A 23,409-nucleotide genomic window follows, 5' to 3' on the forward strand; every position below is an offset into this window, starting at 1 on the left:
AAATGATAAAATATTCCTCCCCCCCTCCACATACAGCATGAATCTTTTTAGCCACTCCCAGGGACATATATAAACACAGTAATTACCCATATCATTTTCAGTCTGAAGCAACAACTTATTCCTGGCTTCTAACGCTGCAGGGACAACAGCACTGAATGGAAAGGTGTGTAGAATCATGTCTTCATTTAAACTGAATCCAATTTCTTCATCTAGGCCTTTGCTGCCCTCCACAAGGACATCAACCATATCCAGGACATCTAGGTTACCAATGAAAAAATGTCAGGGTTCTGAGTTCAAGCAGACACTACTTTTAGGATGCAAGTACATAGGAAATAAGAGGAGATTTAAAGGCGTGGGTAATTCAGGAGAAAATAAAGGGTCCATCCAATGTTAGTGCTGTAGGCAAGTGAAAGGGACAATTTAATACAGGTCTGGGGTACAACAACCCAGGGATAATAAGATGTCTCTTTGAATATACATTAACGGTACAAATCAGACAAAGGGTGAAAGACAGGTATATCTGGCTCCTAATTATGGTAAAATAGATGGCACTCACAGCATGTTTACACTGTGGGTTGCTTTCAAAGCTGACGCCCCATTAAGAGAAGTATAGAGAAAGGGGAAATAGCACCAGCAGCAGTGGATGAAGGCATCGCACCAAAACATCTGCAGTCAGAGCACCTCTGGAGGAGACAGGCGAGCGCGTACAGGGGAGGCAGCTGCCAGGATGGATAAAAATCAATGATTTAAAAAAGAAAAAAAAATTAAAAAATTGGATTTCTTTGAAAGGTTTCTTCCTCAAAAAGCATTTATCTAAAGATAGTTTTAATTAAGATACATTACAGCTCAAAGATATCTCATCATGGAATAGGGATATAAATGCTAATTCTATAGTGTGAGACAATACATTCATGTCATGTTTAAGAAAAGTTTTGTAAATGAGTTCCAACAGTTCATGGATTAGGGACCCAATTTTACGGGGTTCCAGCGGCTTCTGTATAGATTATTTAGGTTAAGCTTTCTATCTACCCAATGTGACTCAGTGCTCAGTCTAGAAGATACCATCAGAGATGCTTAGTTTTGCAGTTCTCAAACTGTGAAAGTGCCTCTCCAGAGATAACACACTTGTTAATAGCAAAAATGTTTTAAAATAAATAATATATAGTGGTGAGAAATAACAGACCTCAACCCTATTGTCCATCTCCAAATTTGTGTACACAGAGTCAATCCCTTACCTCTCTCTAAAAGTGCAGTTTCAAAAATTTCAATGAATAGAAGATTTTTGGGGGCGGAATAGATCTGGACAAGGAGATAAATGGAGAAAAAAGGTAAAAGCAGCAGAAGCAAAAGTTTGAGCAGCATATTCCAGAAGTCTTGAGGTCTTTCTGAGACATATGTTTGTTAATGATGTTCTAAAGGAAGTCACACCAGTGAACTGGTGGAAGTCACTTTAAGCACTTGGATTCAGAGACTGTTGAAGTGATCATCTCACTTTTCTTCTGCCAGTGTAGAAAGAATATTTTCTTCCTTTGGACAATTTATTCCAAACTGAGAAATTGTTTGGGTCCTGAAAAACCAGGAGGGTGAAGATGACTGAGTCAGCTGCAGAAGCAAAAATTTTAAGTTTCTCATGTTGACCTGGCTGATACAGTCGACTTAATTTGTTGGGTTTTTTCCTAAATATTTCATTTAACTATTTTAGTTAACATTTTTTAACAAAAACCTGATTTAAAAAAAGAGTGAATCTTTAACTAAATTAAAAAATTCATATGCTTGTTTTGTTAAAATATTATGAGTTTGCTGTTGAAGAAAAAAATCCAAAATACATAACGTTGTTGTTTTACTTAAATAAAACAATTTAAATGTCTGTCTGGTGATGTTCTCCTAATAAAGCATGGCAAGAAAATCCTCCAAATATTAATGATTAACCTGTTAATTGAAGATAGTTCACCTCCCAATGACTTCATAAATATTTGCTTCAATTAGTTTTGGTAAATACAATAACCAAACCATCATTCATTTTCTAATATAGCTGTAAAACTAATCTGAAAAGTTTTCAAAATAAATCACTTAAAAAACTTACAGTGTGTACCTTCTAAAAATGAAATCTACATCTATCTCTGAGTTGTGAAGAATATGTATTAAGGTTACAACAACCAACAAGAAGGCACTTTTATGTAGAAATCCATGATAAAATGGAGTCTTCCTGACTAGTGATTTACATCAAATCCACCCTGGCAGCTGCTATATTCTTAAAAAAAAAAAGGGAGGGGGGTGTCATGTGCTTTCTCCTGAGGCCTGAATTCCCTAAGTGGAACTAACACTCCCATGTCTGTATGCTCCCTGGCCAAATCCTGGTCCCTGAAGTCAACAAGAATTTTGACACTGCAGTCAATGGGGCCAGGATCTGGCCTAAAGAGCACAAGCAGCAAGATTCCAGCTCCCCCTGTGTATAAACACAAGAAGTGGGAGGGGCTCTGGTCAGGACCGGTGCCAGGGTTTCTCGCGCCCTAGGCGCATGGCCATTTCACCGCCCCCCACGCTGATCCCGCGGCTCCGGTGGAGCTGCCGCAGGCATTCCTGCGGAGAGTCCACTGGTCCGCGGCTCCGGTGGAGCTGCCGCAGTGGTGCCTGCGGGAGATCCACCGGAGCTGCGCGAGCAGCCGACCATCTGCAGGCATGCCTGTGGCAGCTCCACCGGAGCCGCGGACCAACGGACCCTGCGCAGGCATGCCTGCGGCAGGTCAACCAGAGCCGCCTGCCGCCCCTCCCCCGACAAAATGCCGCCCCCTCAATAATCCTGGCGCCCTAGGCGATTGCCTAGGCTGCCTGAATGGTAGCGCCGGCCCTGGCTCCGGTACGATCCTTGCCTTTGCTCATATATGCAGGGGGAGCTGGCCCTGACCCTGTGGTTTAAAAGGAAGCATGACTGCAATGGATTTGACTTGGATTAAAAACTGGTGCTGTGGGACACTGAAAGCAGATCAAAAGTAAGATTTTACTTGCAGTTTTAAAACTGCAAAGCTGTGTCACAGATTAACTTCTGGTGCGAGGAGACATCCTGGTCATTTAGGTGTTTACTTACAGAGCTGAATACAATTAAAAGGCCTAATCCTGTAGTTCCTTACTCAGGCAAGAGTTCAACAGACATCAGTAGCAGGTTTGCCTGATTAAGGACTGCAAAATTAGATGGAGCAGACATCATATTGGGATCATCACATACCATCAATGTGAGAGATGGGTATGCTAACACTATCCACATCTTGTTTAAATAAGTTGACTTGGAGCATACTGGCTTCCTGGACAAGGTCTGCGGCTTTATCTGTGTATGGATAGGGGTTTGTCACCAACTTCATTAAAACCTGCGAACCAAGATAAAAGTCAGTCATAGACCCATGAACAAGCGCGTTCATTGCAATTCTATACAGAAAATGCAAGTTTTAGGGATATTAAGCGAAACAAATAGAAGAGCTTGGAAATTTAACATCCACAAACGGTGAGCAGGAAGAGAAATGTTTTCTTTTAAAGATTAGCTTTTATTGGAATTAGTTAATTTTATCTGGGAGTTTCAAAGGAGCCTAGCGGGTTGGATGCCTAATAATCTTAGCCTCTTTTCTCCTCATATCAGCACTGCTCTGGTAACAATATATCCTATGGGGAGTCAATTCCCCCCAACTCTTTTCATCCACCCCTTCACCAAGGACAACAGATATGACTTCTGTGTAAAGGATTTAGTCACTGCCTTTCTCAGAATTCATTCACAATCCTTTGAAAAGATTTTCCTCAATAACAGCAAAATAATTAGCTTCCCATTAATGCTATTCTTGACATTGTTCAAATTAGTTAGATAAACAATTACCCTCTCCAAAAACTGAATCACGGCTTCCTTTTTGTCTTCTATTGTATTATCCAAGTGTTCCAGCCACAGTACAAGTTCCTTCCACGTGTACTCAAATACTCCACTGTCATGCAAAACCTAAATGAAAAAGCAGCATGAGAGAAAAAATAAATAGTGTATATTTATAGCTTTTTATACAGCAGCTTTCATTTTTATTTCTTTTACTAAAGACAGAATAGCAGCAAATTGCTGAACACCAACATTGTTCCCCTCTCTAACTTCTGACAAAAGGGACCTGATTCTTACATATACCAAGGTTGCTTTAGACCACCGTAGTTCCACAAAAGGGCCCCAAAGTGGATGTAAATATTATTTACTGCCGCTTTACATTGCCAAAGCTGTGTAAAGTGGCCTTGATGTAAATGAGAATCAGGCCTCATGTCTTTGTTCATGCTAATCCCTTTGCTGAAAGCAGCCATCTTCTCCTCCAAAACTTTTCCCAACACACACTTTTCTTTCTGCCTAGCTTTATACAGCTCTCAGATACAACTCTAATTTGTTCTTAGTCTTGCACTTATTTTCTTGGATTCATGCATTTTAAGCCCTGATCCTGCAAACAGCTACACGCGCAATTAATATTATGCACACAAGAAATGCAGTTGAACAACATGAAGCTACTCATATATGTAAAGTTATTCATAAGGGCAACTGTTTGCAGGACTAGAGTGTTTGTAACTTTGGGGAGGCAGGGACCTGGCTAAACTACAGCCTGATTGCGACCTCACACCAGTATAAATCAAAAGTAATTTAGGCCTGGTCTAAACACAGTTTTTGTATCGATTAAACTATTTCAGTTATAAAGTGGTGGGGTGTTTTTTTAACCAAAATGATTAAATTGGTAAAACACCTAATGGGGACATAGTTTTACCATTGAAAAGGTGCCTTATACCGGTATAGGTTATTCCTAGAAATTATGGGTAACAAGCTATAGGGATGCTATGGTGATCAGTTGTAAGCCAATATAGTGAAAGCAGAACAAAAACTGTACAGGCAAGTTCTAATTCCACTGAAGTCAAAAAAGTTAAAACAGAGTTAAGTGAAATCAAAATCAGACCTTTTGTGTTTAAAACAGCAGCACGGGTAATCATGTAACAAATAAACTAACTGAAGTTACTGAAAGAGAGAGGACACTATTATACCAAAACTCAAATAACAAGCTTATATATAGTTTTATGAGCTTTGTCTTTTGCAAAACATATATTGAAAACAGTTCTCTTTCAGGGCTCAGTTTGTTCAGCTTTCACTCTGTGTGCTACACTGGTAGATACAAAAATAGCATCTCTGATTACGAATCTGACATGACAATTCATCAAAAAAAATGATTCACTCTTAAATAATTAACTACTTCTGGCAGATTCTCAAAAAAAGAACAGTACTTTCAGTCCTCACGAAAAGAGGCAGGAACAGAATGCAAAATTTGAAAACATATCTGCAATTTATATTCCATTATGTTGAAAAATAAAGCAAAAAAAGACATTAACGTCTTTTTTTTTTTAAGTTAAGAATTTTGAAAAGCCCACTGGAACTGATACAATTGTCCTGACCTCATTGCTTATGTCTCCCTTTCAAAGAAAACAGAATGAACTGAAAGGAGAAAATGAATCAGGCAGCCCAAATCTCTGCTCATCAATCAAATATACCACACACTAAAATAAAAAACAAAACCCACGCTATTGCTTTTAAATGTAAATATGTTTAAGCACCAGAGGCTCACACAAGAGGCGCTTACCCACCACCATTAAGGACTGCACATTTTCGAACCAGGCTTTTCCTATGCAGCTGCCAAGAGTAACTGTAACAGAAATTCTACTGGGTCCAAATTCCAGCTCTGATCCTGAACCCCATAACATCTGTGGGAGTTCTGTCATTGTCTTTGCTGGAAGCAGGTTCACTGTTTTTAATCCTCTACAACATTTTGTACTGAATCCAAATGGCCCCAGATGTGGTGTTACCATGCAAGCATTAAAATCCAGAGGCCGCTGAACTCAGTGTGAAGGCCCTCACTAGCTCCAACAGGTTTTGGATTGTAGCTTAAGTCCTTAAAAATTCATCTGTGATCTGGCACCTTGCTTTGCTGACGGTGGCAGCCAACGCTAGTGCCATGAGCGGGAGGAGCACACTAGTGGGTAACAGACTCATGTGCATCTCAGTGGCTGACATGAACTATACAACAGAACTCCTTATGTAATTTCTCTGATAAAAGCAGCTGTTTCCAGCTTTCAAAATGCAACCTGTGATAAAACTTGATAACAGTAATCACATGCCAGATTTAACTTTTAAAAAGCCATATCATTTTGGTTTGTGAATGATGTTACAACTTGGCACCCGGGGATAAGCTCCTGGACCTGTGCAGAAGTGACGAGTGCTACGCACAGTCACAACGATCCACCTGCATGGACCTGATTGCAGAATCAGGGCCTAGGAACATCTAGGCCAGATTTTTTTTAATTTAGGCTCCTAAATCCATATTGAGGCATCTAACTAGAAGTGACCTGATTTTCAGAGGCACCAAACTCCTGCAGCTGCCATTCACTTCAATGGGATTTGTGGGTGTTCAGCACTTCTAAAAATCAGGCATCTTCTATTTAGGTGCCAAAATGTAGATTTTTTTATTTGTTTTTTAAAGAGTAAATAATATTCACTGCTATTCAGAAAAGACTGTGGCCAATGAGACTATTCATGTGAGCAGAAAAGGCTGGCTGTCAGCCATGCTCCACGCAGGAAGGAGTGAATAATTATAGTCAAATTAAATTAGAGACTCTTTAAAATCAAAGTGCTAAAAAAAACACCTTAGCGTGATCATCATCAAAACATTGCTGTTGGCAGGAACTATATAAATGTGTTTAACTAATTGAGGCCAAAGAAAAAACTTACCTTGATGATCAGTTGTTTTGTTGACGTTTTCAGTTGTGAATGGTTACTTGTTACAAACATTTTCATCAGTAAATAAAATACTGATCTTTCACCACGAACCTTTTCTGCTTCTGAGACATCCTAAAAGAATAATGGGTTTAAACCTCCCTTTGTGTGACAACACTGGACAGGAATAAGTTACACTGTGGCAGCAGAATAGCAAAAACTGTTTTGCAGGCCATACTTTTTTGGGCTGGCCCAGTGGAAGTAGCGTGATTTGAACGAATTCTGCAATTAGTGGGTGAGCAAGATAAGTATAATAGTCTTTGAGCAGTGGAATGAGTGTATCTAATAGGAAAACTAGCTAAGAGAAGGGTCTAAGTAGAGCAGTCTCCTCACCACACCCTTTAACTTTCACTCATCGTCAATAATCCTGATGTCATACTAATACTGACTCAAGCGGAAATAAATCCATTTATCCCAGGGCTGAATTTAGCTCCCAAAGAACAAGAAATCAGTGTAAGACGCTTCTGTTCTGACAAGTGCCAAATTATTACAAAATGTGCACTACTTTACTGCTTATTCTACTTTTCTGACCAACCCAATGTGCAAAATACAAAAACTCTTTGCATCACTACTGAATGTGGCCTTCTAACTTTTCCTTTAAGCACTTGCCTAACACTAGTAGCGTGCAAAACAGAAAAATTACACTGCTGTTGAAACTGGTGGTGTCAGTAGTTACTGGTGTGGTGCTCTGCTCTTGTTCGATGATGATAACAGTTGGCCGTGTGCATGTTCCCTCTGTGTGCTGCCCCCGCTCTGCGCAGAGAGCTGACACAGCAAACCCCGAGAGAACCCCCAAAGACCACAGGCTCTAGTAAGGTACAAAGGAACCCAAGCCAGGTTTATTGTCAAACGAAGCACAGTAATAATTTCTCGTAGACTCTACAAGACATACTACGAATTTGTGCCCCCTGGCAATGGACCAGCTCAATCAGTGGTGGGACTCTCCACTGCCCCCTAGGCCAGACAAAGATGTGCACTCCAGGACCTACCTTTATACAGTTATAGGACAGATTACTCATCCCTACTGACGTATTGAAGTACAGCCCGTTGGCTCATTAGGGTGCTGTCTCCCCTTTGATCATGTTATTTCAAACAGATCTATCCATCATGCTGTCCTTTTGACCCTGTCTTTAAGATGCAACTGCCTGTTCCCCATTATCTCTGTGGAGTGTCCTGATGTCATCTTGGCACAAGTTCCTCTTATTAGCACTTATGTGTGGATGCACCTGCTTCTAGCAATGCTCTTCTTGCCAACTTCTGTGAGTGCGGCCTGCCTCTGGCTCACAGCCCAGCTTTTGCTTAGCAATGCCTGGAAGTACTTTGGTTCAGGCTTCAGGCCTCAGACTGGGCTTCTGACACAAGAGTTTATGTTTCAGGGCTTCACCTCACTACAACTGGCAAGAAAAATTTTTTTTGCCAGTTTCAAATATCTTTCCTGCTCCCTCTTAAGTCTCTTCCCTGTTCTCTGTGGCTGGCTGAATATGATGGAGAATCTGTTATCATGGAGAGTTCCAACCAGGGCAGCCTTGAGTCACTTTTTTCCCCCACTGCCAACTCTCACAAGGCAGGTTCAAATCCTTTCTCCAGCCAGCTGTAGGAGGTTCTCTTCCTATATGTGCTTGGAGTAAATGAGAAGAGAGGGCAGCTTGTGAAAGCCTCCACTCGCATAAGCAAGGAGCCACCTAGAGTAAGGTTCTTCTCCAGCAGGTGTTTAGAAGCAGCACCCTGCTCATCTCCTTGATTTGCAGCCACAATGCTTTCATCCCTCGGTGTCCAGAAGATTCTCACTCTTGCCTCTGGGAGCAGCAGATTTTAGGATGCCTATTTTAACCTTTCTTACGAAAGGAGGGAATTTCTATTCCCACAGATAAAGGCCCTAAGCCTTTGTTGAGCCAATGAAAACAGATGCTCTTGACTAACGGAAACAGATGCTGAAATGATAGGACTGGCACTAAAGACGTGCAGCATCAGAGACACAGATATGACGGCAACTGGCAAAAGAAACAGATAAACACATCTGCAATTCTCCTACCTGTACTCTGAACCAGGCAAATTTATTTGCCGGCAGTTCCAGGGCCACTTTCAGTATATGGTGCTGTAGAACAGGAGGGATCTCCTCTCGGAGTCCTTTTTCAGTGACAATACCTTGGGTTGGAAAACAGTTAGTAATAATATTACTTTGCATTTCTAGACCTCAGAGAGCTTCACAAACATGCATTATTTAAGCCTCAAAGCACTCTGATGAAGTGAGCAAGCAAGAAATTCATAGATTTTAAGGTCATGATTAATATCTAGTCTGACCTCCTGAGTAACACAATCCAGACGACCTCACCTAGTTCACACTGTAGGGATCATTAGGCCCACCCCTGACAACAGAGCCCCTTGGGTTATCACGCAGCAACTCCAAACAGCAATTTTACATAGCAAGTGAAAAGGAAAACCCAGGTGCAGTTCGGACTGCAGTGGGAAATTTAGCGAAGACTACAATGTGGAATTTGACCTAAGAGTCTGGAATAATACCCATATTGTTACAAAATGTGATATGGCATATTTACTAACTGCAAGTGAACGTTGGGCTTTTAATCATTTGTTTGCAACAAGTGGTATTTTTCACCTAAAGCAAAAAACAGACTGAGATGGGATAATTTATTTTTCTAAATTAACCAGAGATCAAATTCTACCCATATAATTCACAAAACTAGTGATGCTACCATTAGTTCACTGAGCACAGAGTGGGAGCTGCCTCATATTTTAACTCTACTCTGGTATGCACGCTATACTCTCATTTTCTATGGGGCAAGCTCAGAGTTCTCTTTTCTTGTATTGTGTAATTTGTATATGGGACAGCACATTAAAAAAAGATAGCAGAACTAACAACTCCAACGTTCCACCAGCAGCAAAACCAAACAAAGTGGGATCAGCTGGTAAACATACAGATTGTTACAAGTCAAAAATAGAGTGCCTGTCTTCAGTCTCACTGGCAGACTGCTCATTTTGTGCAGGAGGATGGGAGATTTGTGACTAATTCTCAAGGTACTTTGCTGCCAAGAAATGTGAAGTGCTAAAGTTTTATGCCTTGTGTCACATTATAACTAAACACAATACCAAGGGGTCATTGCCTTATCAAGATACATGTTCCTCTTTTTGTTTTTTGGAAAAATCAATCCATTATGATGCAAGAAATACTGGGACACACAGGACACATGATTTTGTGAGGCAGCCACAGAATAAACTAACCATGGCTCTGACTGGGGGATGAGAAGCCCATGCATTAGTCTGTTTATTTTAAGACTTTTGCTCTCCTTTTCTTGACAAACTTTTAATTTATGTAACTCCTACTCTTATACATCTTACAAGGGACTGCACATAGTACAGATAATTATTCTAGCTCTATGGTACAGAAAATTTATATACTCCTCTATTCAGTTTTGCTGCACAAAGAAACACTCCTTGGGCAACTGTTACATAGGAGACAAACCATCTCATTTTACTGCTAATAATTCTCCTATTATGATCTTCCCTCAGAAGCAACACCATGTAGAATTCCATTCCTCTTCCCTTGGACTGCAGGAAGCATGACTGAAAAAACAGAGCAGTGGAAGAAGAAAGGGTTACTTCTGACACCTTCCAGAAGAGACCACTGCACTTGGTAAGTGATTTTTTTAAACCTCTAATGAATTACCCTGTCCCTTTAAGAGATTACAATGTTGCTGCAAATATGAAGAGTTCTAAAATAAATTTATTTAGGCTGGGATTGTCATCGGGGCCTGAGAGAGTTAGGCACCCATATCCCATTGAAAGTCACTGGGAATTAATAGGCAGCAGGCTTAAAACAAACAAAAGGAAGTATTTCTTCACACAACGCAGTCAAACTGTGGAACTCTTTGCCAGAGGATGTTATGAAGGCCAAGATTATAACAGGGTTCAAAAGAGAACTAGATAGATTCATGGAGGAAGGTCCGTCAATGGCTATTAGCCAGAGTGAGCAAGGATGGTGGCCCTAGCCCCTGTTCGCCTGAATCTGGGAATGGATGGCAGGGGATGGATCACTTGATGATTGCCTGTTCTGTTCATTCCCTCTGGGACACTTGGCACTACCCACTGTCCAAAGACAGGACACTGGGCTAGATTGACCTTTGATCTGACCCAGTATAGCCATTCTTATGTTATGTTCTTATGAGTTAGGCACCTAGAAATTTCAGATTTTTGCAAGTAAATTTTCTGTAAACAATATCAAGAAGTAGATTAGAAGATTATTTTTAAAATTTAAAAATAGGAGCAGATGTGACAAAACAGATACGGAATTTAAGAAAAAATGTCTTTTTCCTGTTGTGACACTGGCAGGCCAGGTACCAGCACTTGCCAAGTCTGAAGGCATCAGCTGAGCACTGACAAATTCATATCTGGAAACCAGACCTATATACAGTATTAGTATTGTTCAAAATAGGTGTTACCTAATGTCTGTATACTATGCTGTAAGGTAATATGAAAGTTTTGTTTTATAATTTAAAAAATGCCTGCTATGAACTTGTGAACCTCAGCAGGAAGAGGGGTTCCCCCGCACACCAAGAAGGATTATCCAGGCCATCATAGGACAGAAACCCATGAAGAAGTTACGTACAGGAGCTCTTGTCCCACCAGTTTGAACTCTGGGGGAAGGGCATATAAAGCTGCTCTCAAGAAGAAATAGTTATCTCTTTACTGTTTAGACTCTTACAAGGGCTGGAGCTAAGAAACAAAAGCAGAGATTCCCCAGAGTCAACCTAGGTTAGCCCTAAAAGACATTAAAAGGACAGATTACTACATCTCTGTCACCTTTCGGAACCACAGACTGTAACTCATTTGTGTTTATAAGTTGCATGCTTTAACATGTAAATAATTCATTTTTTCCCCTAGTTAATAAATACTTTATTAGTTTATTACAGGATTGGCTACCAGCATTGTTTTTGGCGTTAGATCTAAGGTACATACTGATCTGGGATAAGTGACTGGTCTCTTGAGACTGGGAGCAACCTGAATATTTTTGATGTTAGTGACCATTCATCACTAAATCCAGCTTGCCTGGGTGGCAAGACAGACTGAAGTGCCCAAGGGGCTGCCTGTGACTCCATGGTAACACTCTTACAGTGATTCAGGAGTTCATATTTGTTACTGGGTTGAAGAAATCTAACTTTAGAACATGGCACCAGCTTGCCCTGCTTTTCTGACAGACTGCCCAGAGGCTGGAACTTACAATCGTGAACCACTCCAGATAATGACATCCCGTAACCCTTAATATTTATAGTTTTAAAGCTAAGTGCTTGGGGCAGCAATCTTGTAATTTTACATTTGTTTGTGAAGTGCCATGCCCTGCACAAACAGCAAAATGAAATGGTGATGTAATCGAGAGTCTAAAACAGGTTACTCTTTTGAGGACACTTCTGTTCCTTTTACTAAGTAGAAAAGCAATCAACCTCTCCTGCTAGAGCAGGGGTTCTCAGACTTTTGTACTGGTGACCCCTTTCACATAGCAAGCCTCTGAGTGCGACTCCCCGTATACACTAAAAACACTTTTTAATATATTTAACACCATTATAAATGCTGGAAGCAAAGTGGGATTTGGGGTGGATGACAGCCCACGACCCCCCCATGTAATAACCTTGCGACCCCCTGAGGGGTCCGAATCCCGTTTGAGAACCCCTGTGCCAGAGGCTTTTAATGCTTTCATTAGTCAGCTGAAGAACATTTAAATACCCTTAACATACCTTTTAGCAGTTTGCTGAAATCAAAGTTGCTCTGAGCTACTAAATGGGGAACAACCTTCTGACAAAGGCATATGACCTGAAGAAACACAGCTTTCAGAAGAGTGGTCTCTGCATCATCTGAGCCTGAACACAGATAGAATTAACAATTTGGTCATTTCTCCTACAGACAAAGGAAACCCACAATCTCGCAATGTTTTAACACAGTGATACACAGACTGAGGCGCTCAAGCCGCAAGTGGCTCTTTAATGTGTTTCCTATTTGCAGCACACGATATTAAAATACTGTGGGATTTACTTAGTTACCAGTCAGGAGCTTTTTACTATGTTATCAATCAATTCAGTTATCAACTTGCCTAAGTCATTAACTTATTTGCTGTGAGAATAATATATTTTATTATAGTATATTTCAATATACACACACACTAAATATTTCCCCTATAATTCACCTTACCGTGGCTTTTTTGGGTAATGCTGATTGCTAATTTGGCTCCTGAACCACAGAGGTCTGACTATCACTGCTCTAACCCACATTGTAAATTATTATTTGTATTAATCAGTAGCATCCACTATGAGCGAGGCTCTGTCCAGCTGACTAATAAAAAGAAGCAAAACTGGATACACACTCCTTTCTCTGTTTTAATATTTATACTTTTAAATCTGGATTAGTTTATCAAATTCCTACATGGGGACCTGTCATTTTTAAATTTGCCTGTATAGTGCCCCCCCCCCCCATATGAAGATATAATCTCTTTCCTTAAAAAGCATACAATCTATATCATTCATCGATCTCTAAAGTTGAATGACAGAAAGAAATAGGAAAGTGAAGAATCCAGCTAACCAATACCATTGCTTTTTATCATTGACATTGGGTACACTGGTGTTGGATATACAGTATATACTGGAAATGTATCACTGTTTATTTTAGCTAAGGTTTCTCTCCCTTTGCTGTTTTTTAGATAATAATCTCCAAATGTGAAGCCTTAGAACGAGACCATTTAGTGTCTGTAAGATGTGGAGCAGGTACAACCGAAACACCATCATTCATGTACAGCAGCCATCCACTTACAAGAAAAAGGCATTTCAGCAGCCTAAATTGTTTTTCTGGTTTATTGACAGCTGAATTGATGCGAGGCTTCATAAAGGCAAATTGTTGTACAGCTGCTAGTGGAAGTAAATAAATACAGTGTAAAAAGAGCTGAACAACTCTTTAAAACACTTTTTTTCCTGTTGGCCAACGTTTACCACAATGTGGAACATCCCCTCGCCCCCTAAGACTAGATGGGAAGATGAGGACAGACCTCTTTACTGTTATCCACATGCTCAGCTTACAGTTTTTTAAAAAATGAAATCTCTATCTGTAATGGCTGCAAAGAAAACCTTGAAAACATGACCTGTGAGTAACTGATGCAGCAGAGCCTGTCTGAGTTTGCAGAGAGCCTGAAACAACTTCTTTTCAGGTGTGAACTCCCCTGTTTGTTATGATAGGTGCTCAAGTATCATCACTGGCCTCTGATTTAAGCGTCAATATTAACAACTGTTTCGCTGCTCATATAACTCCTATGAAAGGAGATGAAGTTTCATATTGTGAAGAGCTACACAAGCATTTCTCTCAGCATTGGACATGCCACCCTGAGAGGTCACAAAGTAAGAGTGGGTGCACAGAAAACATATCAATTAAGACATGTAGGCCATTAGCAATACTTGGCTAGTCTGCAGGGGGCATGCCTGGTTTCATTTTCCTGTAGAGCAGTGGTTCTCAAAGCCGGTCTGCCGCTTGTTCAGGGAAAGCCCCTGGCAGGCCGGGCCGGTTTGTTTATCTGCCGTGTCCGCAGGTTAGGCCGATCGCGGCTCCCACTGGCCGTGGTTCGCCACTCCAGGCCAATGGGGGCTGCAGGATGTGCTGGCCGCTGCTTCCCACAGCCCCTATTGGCCTGGAAAACCGCAGCCAGTGGGAGCCATGATCGCCCTAACCTGCGTACGCAGCAGGTAAAGAAACCGGCCCGGCTCAGCAGGGGCTTTCACTGAACAAGCAGCGGACTAGCTCTGAGAACCATTGCTGTGGAGGGACTCAAGTTTTAAAAAATGTTGGAACACAAAGACAAAGGCCCTTGCCAAAGGACCAAACTGACTGAATACCAAATACCAAGGATAAAATCCAGGCTCCAATGAAATAGTGGCAAAACTTCCATTGATTTCAGTGGGGCCAGGATTTCACCACAACTGTTTATATACATATAAGATGTTATGCCTACAAATATTTTCCTACCGTGCTGTTCATTGGTTTCTGTGATCTCGGTCATTTCCTCCTCAGTGTAAATGGTGTCTCCCCTTCTCTCCCCATCATGTTGTTCTTCCTCTTGTTTTAGAAGTGTCTGCCAGACCGCCACTATGCTGTTCATGTCAGGTAAAAGCTAAAGGCAAAATATATATGCAAGAAAAAAAATCAACAGCTCTTCAGTGCTGCACAATGCTGTAATGATGCAAATATTCCTAACACACTGACAAGGAGAACTGCTTACACTATGCAATCTGAATACAGACTGAAATCAGATTTTTATTTTCAGCTCTGCAGAGAATAAACACATGAAAGCAGAACACTGTATTAAAAACAGATATGAAAAGTTACCAAGTGTTTAGCATTTTTTGGCTGTTTGGATTTCAGTGTAATGAACATTTTCAAACCAAGGACCAGTTTCTGCTATAGATTACCGGAGTGTAACTCTGAATGAACTCCACTGACTGCAATTTACTTAAAGTGAAAGTAGAATTTGGTGCCAAATTATTAAAAAGCTGCTCTCAATTTTAATAGTTTTCCTCAGTACTAGCACACCAGCTGCCAGTGTTATGAATTCATCTGTGGACAGAATTTTATTGGCATTTCCACTGACCAGATATATTAGTTACCATGCTGTACTACAGTACTGGTTATTAACACTTAATAAAAATGTCTATAAAATACCTAGGAACTTTTATGGATCCCAGGATACAATAAATCAGGGGCAGAGCGCCTTAGTGCGCTGGCGCAGTTATCTGCTGCAAACCTGTAATTCTAGACCCTTGCTGTTTTTTAATATCTTCTCTTTTGTACCTTGCTAAGGGCTTCTCTGTACATTTGGACAAATTCCTGCATCATCAGTGGAGTGTAGATTTCTGACTTTTGCCATATTTCCTCATTCAAACAGTGCTCAATATTTTTCAGGGCTCTTCTCAAAATAGTTGACATAAGGGACAAGATGGTGTGTTTCACTGTTTTGCTGGGTAACTAGAAGAAAGAGAAGCTGAATTAACAATACAGTTACAGTGCGTCTTCCCTATCCATTGTATTCAAACTAGTTATTTTGGAGTATATGTTGAAACTTGTAAACAAGATAATTTTTTCTTGAAACTGGGTTGTTAGGTGGGTTCTTTTACCACATGCATTCTCACTGCATGCAGTAGAAGAAAATACCAGCCCTTACAGCCAGTGAGCAGTTGCACAGCTGTGGCTTACAAGAAGTTAATGAAAGCAACAACCAGTAGGACTTAATTACATGTTTAAGTGCCTTCTTGACTTGGGGTCACAATTTGGAGCATTGAGCATAAAATCTGATAATTAACGGATTTTAAAAGTTACTTGGATGATCCCTTTCACACTCTTAACCCTAAGGAGGTAGTTTGGGAAAAGCCACGTTGAGACAATAAAATGCTCTTACATTTAATCCTTGGGTGAACATAGTTTTATTGCACACCACAGGAACTGTTGTTACCATCACCATAGAAAGCAATCTAGGGAGTGGAATAAACTCTGCAGTTTTAAACGAGTTGGAAATCTCTGGTTGAGCCTCATAGATCTGAAATAAAAATAATAGAGTTTAACCAAGACTGATGTAATCATGCGGATTTGCAGCTAATTCTACAGAATACATTACAAATACGATATTATTTGTCAAACAGTACTAAATGTCAGGTTCCACACAAAGAGAAGGGCACTTGAAAGTTAACCACAGAGCATACATACTTAAAACATAGTCATTCTACAATGATGGTTACTAATGAGTAGCAGTATATCCTGCAGAGCACACATCAACTTTATGCTCAGTTATACAGGAAACCTGCAGAAAATTGCCTATTATCCTTGGAAGCCCTGCTCTATTCAACAGATGGCACTTTATACACCACTCAGCTATTTTAAGATTAAAAAAAAAGACAGAGGAGTATACAGCCAGGACAAAAGGATTCTCTAGCCATTTGTTTTTGTGTCTTGAAAACCAAAATCCTCACTGGGATTTTTCTCAGACTGTAATGCCAACTCCTTCTTTCCCAGTTTAGCTAAATGTTTATACCTCTTCCTACTCCCAGAATGGCCTTTTACCAAATGACCTTCTCATTCACTTTACATCTACACTTCTCAAAGCTGCCATGGCTTCAAGCCACAGCTCATTTTACTCAGCGTTCACAGAAAACAGGATGCTACTTTTTTCTTTACCATCTTCAACATTTATTTTACAACATCCTGCCTCTTCTTTCCTAACATAACATCAATTACTGAAGGTATTTCAGAACCCTTATGTCCTTCCTGTTTAGGTCATTTAAACCACAACAGTTTACTTTCTGTGTAGCTGGGCCTTTGGATCTCGTTTGATTTTTAAAATAAATTAATTATTTAAAAGTAAGCGCCTTGCTACCTTTTTGGTGAGGGAATGTCACTAAACAGTGTGTGTACACAGCTGGGAACACACTACATTTTCACCCACTAGAGCCTCAGCTTAGGCACATTCTCCTCTGACACCAAACTACTGATTCTTTCAATTAAGAGGCCAGATCCTCAGCTGGTGCAAATCAGTTTAGCTCTACTGAAGTCAACATAGCATCCTCAATTTACACCAGCTCATGCCAAGGTCTTCAATCTGAAGTCACATACAAAAAAATTATTTCCACAATATAACTAACTGGGCCCATGTATTGCATGGCACCCCAAGAGTGGTAAATTTTAGTACTTAGAATGTGCTGCAATATCCAGCTGTAACAGGTGGAGTTAAGGGCAAATTGTCCAATATAGCATTGAATTTCCTTGTTAAGTCGCTTTAGGTAGGCTATGAGTGTTTGAATTTTCTGTCATTTGTATTACACAATCATACAAAATAAGAGTACTTGTTTAAACAGAAAATGTTGATCTTTAAAAAAAAAAAAAAAAAAAGCTTCAAAACTGGGCTTTTCCAGAAAGCATACATTTTTCATCTCTTTCTTACCTTTTTTAGCAATTTGATATTGTCTAACCAGGTTGACTTCAGTCTGGGAATGAAGGAATACTGGGTTTCCTTAAAGTATTTATTCAGTAAATCTGGGCACACTTTAAGAATATTCACCATAAGATTAGCAACCATCTCATCCTCTGTTGCAGTTTTTAAATTAAGCAGAAAGCGCAGAAGCACCAAATTTCCTCCTCTGTAAAGACAAATTTTGGGAGCAGAAAAGTCACAATTTTAATATTTTTAAGTATTCCACTAGTTCAGTAACTCCAGTATTAATAATGTTATAATGCTAGAGGTCAAATTCTGCTCTACTGTCATTTTTGCTGGTGTAAATCCAAAGTGACTCCTCTGACATGAATAGAGTCACTATGGATTTATATTGGTGTAACTAAGAATAGAATATAGCTAAAGGTCTCTTACATGACGTACTGTAGCTAAAACAGAGCCCTCATCAACACAGTATCACTGAGATATTCCAAAAAATATTCTAACCAAATTTCACAAACTTGAAAACATAGAATTATAGCATTATATTGAACTGTAAAATATTTTTCTGTAGACTCCCTTATGAAGAGAGGTTATTTTAAAATCTGTTAAGTCATGGCATTGCAGATGGCTTCTTCTAAACGACCCTGAGCAAAGTGAGAATGTTGCAAATGCCAAGGGAACAGCTCTTCAAATTTACCCCAAAGAAGGAAAACAATTTGTGTGAATATAAGAGTTATAAATGGACTTCAGCCAACTGGTTTGTCTAGCAATGAAGCACTACATCACTGTACCCGCCTCCCTCCATGGAAACATAAAAGTTTAGATTATTTTCCCTGTTGGTCATAAACTGGGTGCATAAGTATTTTATCCAGTAAGCCAACAGTGACTGTGAGACAAATGAGAAAGCTGGGCAGGTGTTATGAACCAAATTCTGGTGCCACTGAAGTCAATAGCGAAACTTACATTAAATTTAGGGAGACAAGGATATGTATTTGTAGTTCCATAAACCAGTAAGTTAAAAACAGACACTTCAGGGTGGCAAGGTCAACATTAGCAATTTCATCTTTGTTACTTTATGCTAACATAAATGATTTGAGGTCTGGGAAAACCACCTTACAGTGAAAGACTTAAGGTACTTAATCTATTTAGCTTCTCAAATACCTGATGGTTAAGAGGCAACTTAATCACAGTCTATAAGAACCTGTTCAGGGAAAGGCTACCTGATCCTAGAGGGATCTCTAATTTAGCAGACAAAAGTATGAGATACAATGGCCGGAAATTGAAGCTTAAAAAATTTAAACTGAAAACATTTTTGAACAGGGAGGGTAATTCTTGGAACAGATGCCTAAGAGATGTGGTTTATTCTTCATTACTTGAAATCTTTTAATTGAAATTGGATGCCTTTCTAAAACATATGACTTAGTTCCACCCAGTTATTGAGCTCAATCCAGGAATTACTGAGTGAAATTCTGTGGCCTGTGTTATGCATGTGGTCAGACTAGATTATTAGAATGGTACCCTTCTTGCCTTAAAAATCTACGAAATACAGATGGGAAACTCAATGCCCCCCTAGTCCTCCCCAAATGAATATAGACAAAAAAGCCCTGGTAGTTCACCTGCCAGACGTGCCAAGGCTTCGATCATAGAAATTAATGCCATGTTTCAGAGAACAACACAGGTCCATTAAGAAGTTATGAACCAGTTCTCTTACCATGACCTTTCCTGCCTCTTCAGGATCTTGAGTAACCTACAATGTACAAGAGGATTGTGAAAAACAAACATTTTAATCGTTAGTTTAATGAAAGAAAAATCTTACAACAAATTCACTTTTATCTGTATTTTATACAACTTGATTTATACACAGACAACTCCTACTTCACTCACTTTAATTTTTGGTTAGGTTAACAAGGCAAGTTTTAACCTGTGCATTTAACACATTCAATAATATAGGATTCCTTCTATTCATAGGACTCAAATTGCATACCTTGGGAGTGTTTTTATTAATTACAGGGCATTGCCACCTAGGGCTTTCTGGCAAGAAATAAGGACAGTAAAAAGAACCAGGCCAGATGAACAAAGACAAAAATGAAGCTAAATAGAGATGTAAGTATGTTACTTTTATAAAGGAATTACGGCCAAACAATGTGCTGGCACCATAAGAATTAAGATTTAAAAATTAATTTGAAATGTCTACTTTCAGCCTTACTACTAAAAATCAGTGCAAGAAAGCTGTCATAGAAATCACAGATGCTATCAGCATGAAGCATACAAAACAAATAACATGTTCCTTGGGCCAATTTTGGGTCAAGGTGTTGGCCACACCAAGAACAATTTTAATACAGTACATGAAAGATGGATAGCTAACAATGTCCTGCACATGCTAACTCTTCAAGGATGAAAAAGCACGAATTCCATTACAGATACAGCAAAAAAGGAGAGGAGAGAACAGACCAGCTGTATTTATCAGGTCAATGACTCGTTACTTTAACTCTTTAGATATGGCAGAGTAAGACTTCTGCAAATGCAAAATTCATTGGCAAGTTATTGTTGGGAAAACACAAAACCTACTGACAAAGCAGCAGTTTGATCCACACTGCAACAGTGTGAATAATTCACAGCTCAAATGCATGTAGAGTCATGTGCGTGCATGGCTCTGTACTAAACACAGAATGGAAACAGGTCCTTGTCAGGAGTTTACAGGCTTCTTATAACCTGAACTGCATATACAGTAGGTACCAGAATAGGAGCTGACAAAGAGACAGCCCATTAATGGCAGAAGTTTTCATGGAGAGGGTTGGTTTTTTTAAATCTATGGATACTGATATAAAGGCCTGATACAAAGCCCATTAAAAGCAATGGGAGTCTTTCATTCCATTCCATTCCATAAACTTTGCATAAGGCCCAAAGACAATTTAGATACAACACAACACAAAAGTGGAACAAAAAGATAACGTGTAATTCTTGTTATGTAAAGTAAAAACGAAGTGACTTACACAGCAGCAATGCAAAGCTAGCAGGTACTAGGTTTCAGAAGAATAACTCTTAACTCATTAAAGACAGTTTTATACAAGCATAGCATCATTTGCTGGTGGAAGCAAGAGCAGAATCAGCCCCAGAGATGAGGCTGCTCTTTATTCTGGGGTATTATTTCACAGTCAGTCCAGTCTGATGTATGGAAACTGGGTATATGGAAAGGATATTGAGAGAGGCACTGCACATTCTAGTCTTTGCTCTCTCCTACTCTGTCTTGCCCTAATGCAGGGTGCAAATTCTTCCTGGCAGTCAAGCAGAGAAGAATGCTGAAATATCAGCATGCCCCAAAGGCAGCACTTCTGCTCTGGAGCTCCAGAAACTGAGGGACAGAAAAGAGGGCCCCCCCAAAGCAACATGAAGGTAGAGGTCCCTCCATACCCATCAGAAAAAAGGGGCAGCCCTACTGCCACTTGTTCTAGGACTGAAGCACTAGTAGTCTCCAGCCAAGGCAAGTCGTTTGTTGGTTTCTTTAAAGCAGTGTATGGCATGGCTCTCTCCTCTTTTGGGGATCATAAATAGAGGTAGCCCTAGCCCCACCTGTCTATTCCTCCTGTTTGTAGGGGCACAGATTCAAGCAAGGAGAGTGAGGAAAGAGGTACGGGATCGGGAATTAGGAGAAACATCTTATGAAAGAAATTACCAGACCTTGACATCCTCTGTGCTGACATCGGTAATTCCATTCCAACGGTAAAGAGAAGCAATGTGACTTAACACTTCCACAGTAAAAAAACGCACCTTCTGCGTCTTACTGATACTTTTATTTTGAACCACCTGAAAACAATAAACATGTATTGCAAATTACAATGAAATGGAAAATAACAGTCTCCATCATGCCTTGCACTGGAATTGCTTTTGCACAGCTCCCTCTCCTCTACTGGAACAGAAGCGTTTCCCCTTTTCTCCTTGGCTTGGGGAAGCAGCCCTCTCCCACCGCGCCCCTTCCTTCTTGGCTAGTGTACCACGGAGCAGCCTCTCCTGTTTCAATCTACTTTGAGAAATGAGAATATTAAGTGTTTGCAGGACTAGAGCCAGAGCTTCCAGCACCTTTGGAATGACAAAACCCCATTAGCTCCAGACAAGGAACTGGAAAGCTACTAGAAACACTGGTAGAGCTTGCTAGCTGTAGAATCTGAAGAGGAGGGAGTGTTAGCTACACATGGAGTTTGTGTATGTTGGAGGCTCTACTCTCAATACAGGAACTGACAAAATCCACTAGGGGAAGCTGGCAAGAGTTGTTACCAGAGTAAACCAATGAATGTACCAAGCAGATGTTAGCAACGGGGCAACTGGTTTGCTCCAGGCTAAGAGATAAGCTTTGCAGAATCAGAGTCTTCTGTAGCTCTACAGGACCTGAGCTTCAGTCAGACCTTCAGGGGACACATCTGACTTTTAGAGAACCAAGAGTTTTGGTTAAGCAAGATTTGGATAGCTGAGGCTTGTCTGTAGCTGCAGTTCAAGGAATTTACAAGCTCTATGAGAAAAATCTGAGGAGCGTATAAATTTCACACAACAAACTGTTCCAGATGCCTCCTCCCCACTTCCCTATTGCAAAAACAACCACTAAAAAACCAAAACCTTGCAGCAAAAGTAAATGTAAAAAATTACTGTGAATATAGTGTTAACCCTGTAACATCCAGCAAGGAAATTCCAAAAATTAATGGTTTTCCCCATGCTTTCTCAGCTTCATTTTTTTATTCCTGTTTTCCTTGTTAAATTTTAAACCTCATGTATTATGTTATTAATTCAACCATGATACATATCAAAATAAGACATGCAACACAGACAAGCTAACAGTGCAAGAGAAAAATTCATTTCTGGGACTCCCTGATTTCTAAGGTCCTGATTTTGCAATCACGATGCTAGCTTTTTTAAAGTTTAATTTAATGTAAACAAAAGCACAGTTTTCATTTATATTGTCAGTTACCCTTTCTTGTTAGGGTTCTTCCGTATGGAAAAGGGACAGAAGGGGCAACAGAGCTCAAAATGTGGCAACTGCTGATACACAAGGGGATACGGCCATAGCTGCTGAAGATAACTGATTCTACAGCAATTCTCAAATACTTCTCTTATCAAGCTTCCATAGCAGCCTTGATGTAACTTAAATCTACTTTCCCCACCCCATGATAGACCCAGACGACACGACACTCCACCACAGAACCAACTTCTCCTTTCTCTTTCAATGGGTTTACGTGGCACATGGAAAGTAGTCCTCCCTCCAGCAGCTTTCCATGTAGCCGTGGGTTTTTACTAGAAACCTTCATGATAAAAACCACCATTTCCCTCTTGTCCATCAAGAAACAGCTTTGCCTGGCAGACTACATCACTAGCCCCAAATCAGGATACTCCCAGTCTCAACTGCAAGCAGATCCACATTGCAACAGTTATCTCTGGTCAGGAGGTCAGGATGAGGGATGCTACAGAACCCTATCAAGACTATGTCTTTAATTGGAAACCTATAGTAAAGGTACTTCTGCACCCCATTTGCCCCAACAGCCCCCAATATAAAAGCAACATAAAAGCTCTGTTCCTTCTGGCAGTGAGGCAGTGTGTTCAACAGCTATATTTTCGAAGTAAGAGTAATAAGTTATTGCGGCTA

The 23,409-nt window shown here is 40.1% G+C and overlaps 1 protein-coding gene across 4 annotated transcripts in view; it reads right to left on the minus strand.

The window, feature by feature from the left end:
* Positions 1-23,409, minus strand: part of URB1 (URB1 ribosome biogenesis homolog) — an 82,870-nt gene that overhangs the window by 45,492 nt on the left and 13,969 nt on the right. For 3 of the 4 annotated variants that reach the window (XM_050956000.1, XM_050955993.1, XM_050956009.1), the window contains 12 exons: positions 21,459-21,584; positions 19,397-19,527; positions 17,790-17,985; positions 16,254-16,391; positions 15,650-15,823; positions 14,828-14,972; positions 12,562-12,684; positions 8,850-8,962; positions 6,773-6,892; positions 3,860-3,976; positions 3,224-3,362; positions 87-257 (listed from right to left, as the gene is read on the minus strand). In XM_050956000.1, coding sequence (XP_050811957.1) covers positions 87-257; positions 3,224-3,362; positions 3,860-3,976; positions 6,773-6,892; positions 8,850-8,962; positions 12,562-12,684; positions 14,828-14,972; positions 15,650-15,823; positions 16,254-16,391; positions 17,790-17,985; positions 19,397-19,527; positions 21,459-21,584 — 1,693 coding nt within the window. The remainder of the gene's footprint in view (positions 1-86; positions 258-3,223; positions 3,363-3,859; positions 3,977-6,772; positions 6,893-8,849; positions 8,963-12,561; positions 12,685-14,827; positions 14,973-15,649; positions 15,824-16,253; positions 16,392-17,789; positions 17,986-19,396; positions 19,528-21,458; positions 21,585-23,409) is intronic. The other variant, XM_050956004.1, reaches the window with a different exon arrangement.

Source organism: Gopherus flavomarginatus, chromosome 1 (genome assembly GCF_025201925.1).
Source record: "Gopherus flavomarginatus isolate rGopFla2 chromosome 1, rGopFla2.mat.asm, whole genome shotgun sequence".
Classification (NCBI taxonomy): domain Eukaryota; kingdom Metazoa; phylum Chordata; order Testudines; family Testudinidae; genus Gopherus; species Gopherus flavomarginatus.